This window comes from Pan troglodytes, chromosome 5 (genome assembly GCF_028858775.2).
Source record: "Pan troglodytes isolate AG18354 chromosome 5, NHGRI_mPanTro3-v2.0_pri, whole genome shotgun sequence".
NCBI classification, from domain to species: domain Eukaryota; kingdom Metazoa; phylum Chordata; class Mammalia; order Primates; family Hominidae; genus Pan; species Pan troglodytes.
The window spans coordinates 169,093,255-169,105,390 of NC_072403.2; the positions used below are offsets into that span (position 1 = coordinate 169,093,255).

At 43.4% G+C, this 12,136-nt stretch overlaps 1 protein-coding gene across 15 annotated transcripts in view; it reads left to right on the forward strand.

Moving 5' to 3' along the window:
• The window catches only part of ARID1B (AT-rich interaction domain 1B), a 434,368-nt gene that overhangs the window by 347,078 nt on the left and 75,154 nt on the right, over positions 1-12,136 (forward strand). For 12 of the 15 annotated variants that reach the window (XM_016956518.4, XM_016956522.4, XM_016956514.4 and 9 more), the window contains one exon: positions 9,974-10,153. The exons of the other annotated variants lie outside the window; for them this stretch is intronic. In XM_016956518.4, coding sequence (XP_016812007.3) covers positions 9,974-10,153 — 180 coding nt within the window. The remainder of the gene's footprint in view (positions 1-9,973; positions 10,154-12,136) is intronic. 15 annotated transcript variants of the gene reach the window in all.

The following is a 12,136-nucleotide window of genomic DNA, read 5'->3' on the forward strand; positions in this document are numbered from 1 at the left end:
CTACTCACTGCCATGGGTGCTTGAGATCCCATGGTAACCAGAAGTTAGGGCCCTTCTCCTCACATTGAGAGTCTATTCAGGTACTCGATGGGGATTTTGAGATCTCTCTCTGTCTCTGTCTCTGTCTCTCTCTCAATCTTTCTTTCTCTACCTCCCCCGCCCCCCGCCCGCCCCACACACAAGCAAACTCTGGGGAATCTGCCAGATCAGGAAGGATGTATACTGCTTCTTAGGCCGCCCAGAGCTAATCAGTACTATAGCTGTTGGTTGAGTGGCCTAAAACTGACAAGCTGAGCTTTTCTGAGCCAAATAACATGGTCGGCCAATTATTTCTGGAACCATTTATCTGGAAGGGCACAGGGCTTTCTGCATAGTGAGCTAAGTGAGGCAGGATCCCCCTCAGCTCTAGCTGGCCTTGTAGAGGAGGCGTGGGACAGGCAGGCCCAGCCTGGAGCCACCCCTCCCTAGGGGCAGCCTCAGAAGGCGTGCCAGGAGGCTCACAGGTGTGGCATTGCACCTCCAGAGATTAACCACCATCCAAGGACTTGCAGCATTTTCTGGCTTCACTGATGAATGGTTTGTAGGGAAACCTGGCAAGAGAAATTAGTTTGGAAACTTGGAGTCAGGAAATAAATGGTGGATTGCATTAAAAATAATATGAATAATAGTAGCTATCATTTGTTAAACCTCTAGTGTGTGCAAGCACTGAGCTGTGTGCTTTACACATTTTCTCGTTTAATCTTACAAGGTAGGCTCAGTTGTCATCCACATTTTTCAGAAAAGGAAAGTGATGCTTTGCAGTTACTAACGTGCCCACAGCTGCTGAACTAGTAAGTGGTGAAGACACGATTTGGCCCAGGCAGTTGGTCTGCAGAGCCCTCACTCCTCACAGCTTCGCAGTGACTGTGGAGATGGACAGGGTGGATGCGTCTGATAGATATTTAGGCCATGGAAATAATCATGCTTTCTGGCCTAGTAGACTCGTTTTTCTTCCTTGCCTTGCTGTCAGCTATCAGTTGTTCCTTCTCACAACAGTCCTTTCTTGGAGAGCTGTCTCCTTTTCCTCAGAAATGATTCTTTGAAAACACCGTGAGATGAAGAACGAAACAGTCCAATTTATTAAGCCGCTTTTGTAAAGTAAGAGCAAATGGGTCTGAATGAAGATGGTTTATTTTTCACTAAGACCACATGTTTTTGGTTCTAACTCTATGCCAGATACCTTGCTTGGGCAGATGAGAGGAGAGTGTGTTTTAAAGCCTCCAGAACTTACAGTCTGGCAAGAGAAACAGTTGCACAAAAAACAATAGCAGTGTGCTAACTGCACGGCCACAGCTAACATACGTGGTGCTTTTCATGCTTATAAAAGTGACTGCTTTCCTGGAAGGGCAAGGAATGTCATGGAAGATAGCACTAACAGAGTCATACAGAACAGGTGCACATCAGCTGTATGAAGGCAAGTGGCCTAGGCACACCTGTAAAAACAGCTGCAGCAAAGGACACAGCACACCATCTTGTTTTTTAAGCTATGCCTCCCATTAGTGGATCTCTCCATGATATGTAAAATATCAGAGTGCACTGTACATAATAAGGGTCAACATTGTTCTGGAAAATGTAGAGTGTATGTGAATAGTATATGTAAGTATGTAAACATATGCACATTGGATCATGACATACAATATGTCTCTAAACTATGGATTGTTGAAAAAAAAAGTTTTAAAGTGGCCTCACAAATCAACCTCTGTGAGCCTCACTGTCTTTAGGTTGATTTGAAGCTGGAATGGGCTAATAATGAACAAGCTGTTAGCATATAATATATGCTAATTAAAGATCAGCTGCTCGTAGGCCAGGGAATGGCACCTTACCTAGAACCCGAGAATGCAGATTTGCTAAGTTTATACGTATTTGCTGAGTGACTGGATGTGCAGGGACTTGCAGGTCTGAAGCAACCCAGGGGCTACAGGGAGCTCAGAGCCTAAGTGACAGAACCAGAATGGGAGCACCCGTTGACTGCGTGTCCAGGGTAGGGCGGCAGACTCGTGTGCTGGGCTAAGTTTGGCCTTCAGCCAGTTGAGGAGTCAAGAGACAGTGAATGGTTTTTGAATGAACACAGATATCTGCGAGATGCAGAAGGTGGTTCAGTGCCCAAGTGTAGGCACCAGCCTTGGGCACAAGCAGAAGATTTTCTTCTTAGAGGAGGAAAACCAATAAGCCTGGGGCCTGGCTGGAGATGCTCGAAGCTTAGAGGGCAGGAAGTCGTCAATGCTGGCTTTTCTTGTGGTGTGGGTGGTCATTTCTTGACGGTTGGTAGCTGGGCTACAGATGGTTTGAAGAAGTTAAAATTCTAAATCAGCCAAGTAAAAGGGTACCTCCAGTGACCTCTAGACTCAACTGAATGCAGGAACTTTAGTTTCCAAGTCCATGCCTTGGGACATCCACTTTGGATGACACCCACTGGTTGCAGTGGAGCCTCTCAGAAGCTGTCTGGCCAGATTTGCCCGGGTCTTTCCTACACGTTGTTTAGGTCTCAGCTGAAATGTGACTTCTTTGAGGAAACCTTCCACCATCCCAGTCTAAATTGGGTCTTCCCCTGATACTCTCATAGCACCTGTGCTGCTTTTATTCTCCACGTCACACACCGACTTTGAGTTATTTGTCAGATGTCTGTGTCTCCCGCTGGAATGTTAATTCTATGAGGGTAGATGTTGCCTGTGCTTGGCTCATTCATGCCCCTGGCACCTCGTGAATGACCAAGAAATGGAAGAGAAAGGAGGTGGTATTTAGTTGACTAAGATGTTACTTTTCTTGTCTCATATAAAGTTATAAGTTGCTTCGTAATTTTAGTTCATTATTTTTCCCTATTGATAGGCTTTTATTTTCTGTTCAACTAAAATTTCAGTTCCTCGAGGGCAAGGATCACATCTTTTGCTTTTTAAAAAATACTCTCTTATTCTTACCACAGTTCCGAGAATGTTAGAGTAAAATAGGTGCATGCTGGTGGAAGATTTGTGTGACATTACCGTGGATTGAGTTACCAGTTTGATAGCTCAGATAGAACCCCGCGCAGTGACTAAAGGGCTCGCAGAATCACTAAAAAGGCAATAGTAATGCCTTTGTATAGCGTTTTCATGGTGGTTTTCAGTTTAGCAAAGAGTTTTTGCATGGATTTTTCTTATTTGACTCTCAGGGTGAATGATCTTGTAAGCCAGAGCAAGATGTGCGTTCTTCACTTTACACAAAGGAGCCTGTGGACCCACACAGCGAATGGGAGACGCAGCCTCTAAACAGATCTGCTTCCAAACAAATCCATAGGGGGTGTGTTGCTCCTACTCCACTACCTTAACTTCTCTCTAAGGATTTTTCTTTTGCTTGATTTTTTTTTTCCCCTAAAGGGCAGAAAGGGTAGTCTGGTTTTAACATCAGAAGGGTATCTCTGCATTTGGAATGTGGTAGTACAAGTTCGGTGACTGTATGAGCATACAGCGCAGGACTCAAAACTAGGAAATTCCCTGATCAGAACCCTGGTGCAGATTTATGTTACGGATGAATATATTAATCATATTTTCATATGAGGTTTCGAGGAAACTTTGTTTTGTATCATGTAGATAATATCTAATTTAGTGCTTTGTCTAAAGTTTGAATTTTCCCATGTTAGATATTTACCTGGGACCCTATAATTCCATAATACATTTAGTAATTCAATATACTTTCACAATATATAGGAAATTCATTTTATATTTTCTGAATTTCCCTAAATTCAGAAAGTGTGGTACTCTAAACTCAGATGGCTTATGACTAGAAAAGGTCACACCTTTTAAAGACGCAGCTGCGTTCCCTCAGCTGTCAGGCTTGCTATTCGCAAACTCTGTTACAAGACACCATCTTAGAAGAATGTTCTGAAAAAGGCAAGATGCAATCAAACAAATATGTCACCATAAATAGGAAGAAAAGTCTTAGTTGAAATCTGATTTCTTGGGAAACATTTTAAAATGTATTTCTTTCAAAAATAAAAATATAACAAAACAAGAAAAGAACTACCTTCGAAATAAATATACTTGGAAATTACAGACTTGATTTAGATTTCTTCCTAGGAAAGAAAAACGTTTAAACCAGAATCATAGACACCTATAGCTGGAAGTGCCCCTACAACTATTGAGCGCAGGTGAGGAAACTGAGGCCAAAAAGGTGAAGTCACTGGCTAGAATCTGCACAGCAGACTTGGAGGCCAGGATGAGATCCTCGCCCAGTGCTCTCTTGGTTACCATGCTACCTGTCCTGTACCCTTGTTTGAATCTATAATAGTGACAAGAACTGGCCGGGCATGGTGCCTCACGCCTGTAATCCCAGCATTTTGGGAGGCTGAGGCGGGCGGATCACAAGATCAGGAGTTTGAGACCAGCCTGGCCAATATGGTGAAATCCCGTCTCTATTAGAAATACAAAAATTACACCTGTAATCCCAGCACTTTGGGAGGCTGAGGCAGGCGGATCACAAGGTCAGGAGATCGAGACCATCCTGGCTAATATGGTGAAACCCAGTCTCTACTAAAAATACAAAAAAAAAAAAATTAGCCGGGCATGGTGGCAGGCGCCTGTAATCCCAGCTACTCAGGAGGCTGAGGCAGGGGAATCGCTTGAACTCAGGAGGTGGAAGTTGCAGTGAGCCAAGATCACGCCACTGTGCCACTACACTCCAGCCTGGGTGACAGAGTGAGACTCTGTCTCAAAAAAAAAAAAAAAAAATACAAAAATTAGCCAGGCATGGTGGTGCACACCTGTAGTCCCAGCTATTCAGGAGGCTGAGGCAGAAGAATCACTTGAACCTGGGAGGCAGAGGTTGCAGTGAGCCAAGAGTGCTCCACTGCACTCCAGCCTAGGCGACAGAGCAAGACTTCATCTCCCAAAAAAAAAAAAAAAAAAAAAAAAAAGCTACTGCCTGTTGAAAGCTTCCTGTGAGCCGGCCCTTTTATGCATGTTTATCTCCGTTAATCCTCACTACAACCCTATGAGGTAGATATGATTGCCCCCATTTTACAGATGAGGAAACTGCTAATAGACATGCATCGTTTCTGTATTTAGGATGAATAGAAATAGTTCATTTTTAGCTAACTTCTGTCTTCTAATTTTTTATCAATTTGTTTAGGAGATTATGGCAATATTCAATAACCTTTAAAAATATCCATAATGGAATACTTTTTTAGTAGGATTAGCTAGTGTTGGCATTTAATTGTGATTTTCTATTATGTGTCATGTACCTACCTCCTAACTGGTCTTCTCACGTGAGAACCTTTCTCTTCCTCTTCAATCCTTTCTTCATGATGCTTATTACAGTAGGGTTAGCTTTCAAAAATGCAACAGGCATGGTGGCCCACACCTGTAGTCCCAGCTAATTGGGAGGCTGAGGTAGGAAAATCACTTGAAGCCAGGAGTTCGAGACCAGCCTAGACAACATAGAGATACCCTGTCTCAAAAAGAAAACAAATGCAAGTCAGGTCATAACATTTCCTCCTACGGCAATATATGGTCTATGCCATTATTACACCAACTGAAAGACCAGCTTTTCACAGGACTGCAGATACAGAGGTTTGGGTGAGCCATGCAGCCATTCATTTGTTAACAGGAGCTGTACCTGCCAGATGAAATACTTCATATTCAAGAGAGAGAGCGTGACCAATAGAAAAAGAGGCAAACGATATAAACAGACATTTATAGAAAAGGAAGTAAAGACAGCTGTTTAACATGTTCACATTTACTCTTGATAACCAAAATAAAAACACAATCACAAATTATGAAATATCTCTGAAAGAATACATTGAAAAACCATTTGCCTTTGGCCAGGGGAACTCTGGCAGAAGACAGGGATGTGAGAGGTACTTCCCATAATACACCCTTTTTAACCCTTTATAATTTGTACACAGTTACCCAAGTGCTGGAGTATTGTGGATTCCAGACATTTAAATTAAAAACATGTAGAAATAAAAACTTGTTCATCCCAGCTGGAAGCTTCATCTGAATTTATAGGCTATCCAAGTGAAAAGATATTTTTGGGAGTTTATAAACCAAACATTAACATGATAATGTCTTAACTTTTTTTGTATATCACATCACAGATTATAGGACACTTTGACATATTATCTCAGTTGATCCTCACAGGATCCGGGACTGTGGCTCAGAAAGGTTATGATTTGCTTAAAGTCACACAGCAAGCTGTATTCAATACCCACTGCAGTCCATTTATTTACATATCTGTCTCCCCTACTAGATTCAGAGCTCATGACGCAAACAAGACCACAATCTACGCCTGCCATTCCCAGTCCGCTGCCGTTAGATGATGCTAGCTTAGAAAGGAGTCAGGGAAATGTGTCAGCTTCCTCTTTCATGGTCTTGGGGACACAGGGAAAGGGATGAATCTCACCAAAAATAGAAAACAAGATTTCAGGAAGCTCTTTTAAGTGGTGCCATTGCAAAAGTAAATAATACAAAGAAAAAAATAGCTTTCAAGTTGTAATTTCTATGTAAGGAGGTAGATTCCACACCCAGTTGAACTTTGTCCCTAAGGTATGGGAAATTGATACTGTGAAGCAGCCTCATTTGAATTCGCTTTTTAATTCTACCTTCTTTTGGAAACTCCATCTCCTTTTTGCAAATGTGATTTTATGTGAAATGCCAGTGACAATTGAGATAGTTCAAGTGGAACACTACATATGTATTTTTAAGGACTGAGTAAATAGAAAAAGAAATACCTTGCCTAGGTAAGAATTCTTAGCACTCATTTGAACAAACCTTAAGCCTATAATGAGTGTCACAGAGGCCACAAAAACTTAAGAGTATCGTATACTGCTGGGCGCAGTGGTTTACACCTGTTATCCCAGCACTGTGGGAGGCTGAGGCAGACAGATCATTTGAGGTCAGGCGTTCGAGACCAGCCTGGCCAACATGGTGAAACCCCGTCTCTACTAAAAGTACAAAAATCAGCTGGGCATGATGGCATGCACCTGTAATCCTAGCTACTCAGGAGGCTGAGGCAGGAGAATCACTTGAGGTTGGGAGGTGGAGGTTGTAGTGAGATGAGATCGTGCCACTGCACTCCAGCCTGGGTGACAGAGTAAGACTCCATCTCAAAAAAAAAAAAAGAATATAGTATATTATCAGAGCTTCCAAACCCTTTGGCATGGACACCTTCATGGTTGGAGTGAAATTTAATGCTAATTAAAGGGCCTGTGTTATTTTCCTTAACTAAGGAAGAAAAAGCAATCGTTCTTTTCAAAGAAAGTAAGGGGAGACCCACATGATCTCTATGAAATTGAAACACATTTTTTTATTAAACAGGACTCTATCTGAAACACTCGAGAATTTTATAGTAAAGCTTAGATAAATATTTCATGTAACATCTTAAGATGCAATCATTCATAGTAATTTTAGTGCTCTGATTTCTGTTTGTTTTCAGATTGAATAAGCAAATGTTTTCTATGATGGTTTATATCTGGAAGCTGCCAATTGAGCCCAATTTCATAAGGCTTATCTTTATAAATAAGTTAAATAGGATAATAAGAAATAGTTCAACTTACTTTTATTTTATGTCTATCTCTTTAAACAGAAGCAATGTTAGACTATATGTCTTTTTTTATTGAAATGTAAACTGTGGCCACCTTTGTAAATACAATATGCCATTTAACCTCCTTAAGCCAAACTTAGATCTGGGATTATCTTACCCTCCAGCTGCCTCAGTGGACTTTCTTTCGAAGCTACTGCTTTAGGTTCTCCTGAAGCAGAAACCTGCCCGTCTCCAGCTAGAGCCTTCACCTGGTAACGTGGGCCCCTCTCCCAAACATAAAACCCTGTGTTCTGAGAGTTGTTTTTCAAACTGTCCTTTGTTAGTGTGCTAGATGGATAACGTCAGCTTTTTCTCAAATCTATCTTGATTTGGGGTCCTCTTTGTCCTAATGAGTATTTCACAGCTCCGTCTATGAACTCGCTTCCATTTGCCTGGACTCCTGAGAGTGGATGTACCTGGCCTTCCAGTGACGCATAAAGATGTGTTTTCTTTATCCATTTGAATCATCTACCCACCAAGCACCTATGTGTCGTACTCAGCACTCTGTTGGCTGCATGAAGAATTTAACATCCATTCATTTTTTTAAAAAGCAATAGTTTTGTTAACCACCACGTCCCACACGCTCTGCTAGGCACCAAGGATAGTGAACCCAGGTGTGATTCTTGCCCTCATGGAGCTAATGTTTTAGTGGGGAAGAGAGATGATAAGTGAGTCAAAATAAAATAAAGTGATTACCAGTGATTATGAAAAGTGCTATGAAGGAAGGTGAGTGGGAAAGGGCAAGGGTTGGTGTGACCTCTGATCGGGTGTCGAGGGAGGGCTGAGGGATGAGAAGTACCCAGCAGTGTGGAGAGCAGATCGCGGGCGAGCCGGGAGGAGGGAACGGGGGAGAGAGGCTTTGCCGAGGGAAGGAGCACGATGTTGTCTTCTAGAAACTCTGGGACCTGCAGTGCAGTGGAGGGGGAGAAAGCTCTAGGAAATGGGGCTGAAGGGAGAAAGGCAGCAGCCAGAGCTCACGAGGTCTCACAGACAGGGTCACGTGTGCATTTTATTCTAGCGCCAGTGGGAAGCCTTGATGATGTTTTGTTTTGTTTTGTTTGAGATGGAGTCTCACTGTATGGCCCAGGCTGGAGTGCAGGGGTGCCATCTCAGCTCACTGCAACCTCTGCCTTCTGAGTTCAAGCGATTCTCCTGCCTCAGCCTCCTGAGTAGCTGGGATTACAGGCACCTGCCACCGTGCCCGGCTAATTTTTGTATTTTTAGTAGAGACAGGGTTTCACCATCTTGGCCAGGCTGGTCTTGAACTCCTGTCCTCGTGATCCACCCACCTCGACCTCCCAGAGAGCTGGGATTACAGGCGTGAGCCTCCACGCCCAGCCAGCCTTGATGAGTTTTATGCAGGGGAGAGATATGCTCTCATTTCCTTTTATATTCCTGAAAGTTATTCTGGCACCTTTGAGGAAAATGAACCAAAAGGAGCAAGACTGGGGTTAGCAAGGCTGAGTGGTCGGTGGTACAGCTGTGGTGTGGGCAGGAGAAGACACAACTGGGGCTGGCTTTGGTAGAAGTAGAAATAAGGAAGAAGTACCATGCACGATCTATGTCGGAGCGGAGTCACCAGGATGTGCTGATGGATGGATCACACTTAGAGGAAAGAAGGAAAGGGTGGCCTTGTGGGCGTCCCATGTGTCTGAGGGAGCATTTGGAGGAGTGGCAGTACCAGTTACAGAGGTAGATAAGTCTCAAGACCCAACAGGTTTGAAGGAGAAAGTCAGAGGTTCTGCTGGGGCGCAGCAGAATACAGTGCAAGCCTGCAGTTGTTGGCAGTTGACCTGTAAGGGGTAGTGCCGAGTCAGGTATTCAGAAGTCTGCAGGCTCTTTAGGAGCCACGTTTAATGGTTACTGCTTGAGGACACCAGAGGGGAGAAAAACAGCTCTGTGCAGGGAAGAGCTGGTACCCTGGGTCTGACGGGTGGGATCTTTGAGTGACCAGAGAGCTGCATCCCACAGGTTGGGCAGGGAGCAAAGGCTTGGAGCAGGCACGCACGGCATGGCCAGCCTTTCAGGGGCAGAGGGTTTGTAGTACAGCAGTCGGTCACTGTTGCTTTTTGTAGGGATTTTATCTGCAAGAGAGGTTAAGGTCATTTGCCTTTTCTCCCCCTTCTCCCCTCCCTAATTGAAGTCCACAAGCCATTGGCTTCCTGGGAATCCTCTTGGGAATTCAGGGTTAGGACCAGGGTTTCACCAGGGCACCCTCCAGACCGTCCACGCTGAATTGAGATGTCTTTAGCTATTTTTTAGGAGAATCTTATGGTACCAGCCTTCTCCCCTGCCACCTGCCACATCAGTCCATGTCCATTTTTATGTATGCAGAGATTATGAAACACCTGCATTTATATGTTTCCATTTATTTCCCACTTAGGTTTTATGGCAGGCACACAAAGAAACCCTCAGATGGCTCAGTATGGACCTCAACAGACAGGACCATCCATGTCGCCTCATCCTTCTCCCGGGGGCCAGATGCATGCTGGAATCAGTAGCTTTCAGCAGAGTAACTCAAGTGGGACTTACGGTCCACAGATGAGCCAGTATGGACCACAAGGTAAAACCAAAGCTTCTCCAAAATGCATGGCAGCAAGTTGTAGAAATTTTCTTAATGTGCTAGTCCTTCAAGATTTTAATATTGTAAACATATCGTAAGATCCATTATCTGTTACCTGACAGGTTTGTGAGGTTCATACAAGCCCACAGTACTTTAGCTGCCCATAATGATGGGAGGAATAATTACAGCCACTATTGGTGAAACATTTATGTATCAGACACTTGGGTAGGTGCTCATCATCCTTGTGTTACTAGTGAAGTAGGGGACCCCTATCTTCTGTGACGTGGTTCTAAACATAGAGAAAAAGACACAAGCCACGTTCTCAGGTTTCTGATGTCAAACTTGGGCTTTGTTGGGTTGGATTCTGGTTTGGCCCATCCCTCTTAGTGATCACCGTCAAAACCCTGAGCTGACGGCTCAGGACGGCATTGCCCTGCACATCCCTCCCAGTTTCTCTCCGAGGTGCCGCATCAGGTCAGCAGTAGTTCTCACTTTCCCAGTCAACCCCAGTGTGACTCTTCGGAGACAGGACAAAGCCTGAAATGGTTACATGTCTTTCACAAGAGAAGATAAGGGAGGAGCAGAGAACTAAGTGGAATCATGTCCAGCATGCACCATTGGCCTTCCTCCTTCCTGGAAGTGGATGTAGGTTTTGTCAGATACACACAGCATCCTTTTATCAAGGTTTTTAACCTGATGTGTGTAGGTATACATATATATATGTTTTTTCTAAGTCACTTTTAGCAATAAGACATTTGAATTTACCACCTTCCTTATATTTTGTTTATTTAAATTAGACATGAGTGGATAATTTAGAGAGAATGAGATAATCTGGCACAATTCCCAGAGTTCCCTCACTTCTGAAAATACCAGGAACATTCCAGGTGAAGATGATGAGTGCCACTGGGAAACTGTAGTAAAATGTTTACCACTTCTACAACAAAACCAGGTTTGCCTGGTGTAGCGCCTTAGTATTTCCTAGAGGCGTTTGCAGCTGTTTAGCAAACCCATCTATGAGGCCAGGCAAATAGAAGGTGAGGCCCAGTCACCTCCTTTTTACCTGCTGGTTCTCAGAAAATCGCATCTTTCTGATGTATAGTACTTTACAGCTTGAAAAGCGAGTTATTATCTTGTGTTCTGAAGATGTTTTTCCGAAAGATCTTAAACAGTTTCAGTGCTACCAATGGAGCATTGTTTCTTTGCCTTAGAGGGCTTTGTTATATTTACTTTCCAAATATTTCTGTTGGTAGGAAGACTATGGGGATACCCAAGAAAGCAAACGTCTATATAGAGCCTCTCCTGCCTTTGTTCTAGGCTTGTCCTGAGAGTGAGACTTGGTGTTTTGCCCAATTCTCTTTATATCACATCATCAAGAGTTTTCCATGTTAGTAATTCCAGTAAGCGTTAGGAATTTCAGTCCCAGTTGACAGTAATGGTCTGCTTGTTCCCTGTCAGCGCCCGGTGACTATGACATGTAGCAGTTTGTTGCGGAGCAGAGGCAGGACTGTGGGTCACCCACCATCCTTACTGAACGTGGTGGGTGTCGTCAAAGCCAGGTTTCTTTAGCTGTCATGGAAAGAAGAGAGCTTAGTGGCAGTTGGAAAAACGGTTTATAACTTGTGGTAGGCACAGAAAATGCGGGCTTTTGCTCCTAATGTAATTGGAAGCAAGATGCAGACCTTGTTCTCAGAATTGGGTGTGGCTGAAGGTCTAGGAGTTAACTCTTAAGACCATAAGCCCTTCCTGGACTCTGAAATTTGTCTCCATACTCTCAAGTAATTCAATCTTGTAGCCTCTTTTTCTACTCATCATATGTGAAGACTGAGCCTTGGGCTATCTAGTAAGTCTTTTGTGAACAACTAAGGAAGAACTTTTGCTATAGGAATTAATAGCAGGGAAGGAAATTACTATAGAATGGATTTTTTTTTTTTTTTTTTACTAAATCCCTGTTTTTCAGTATCATTGAATGTGAAGACTCTTAAC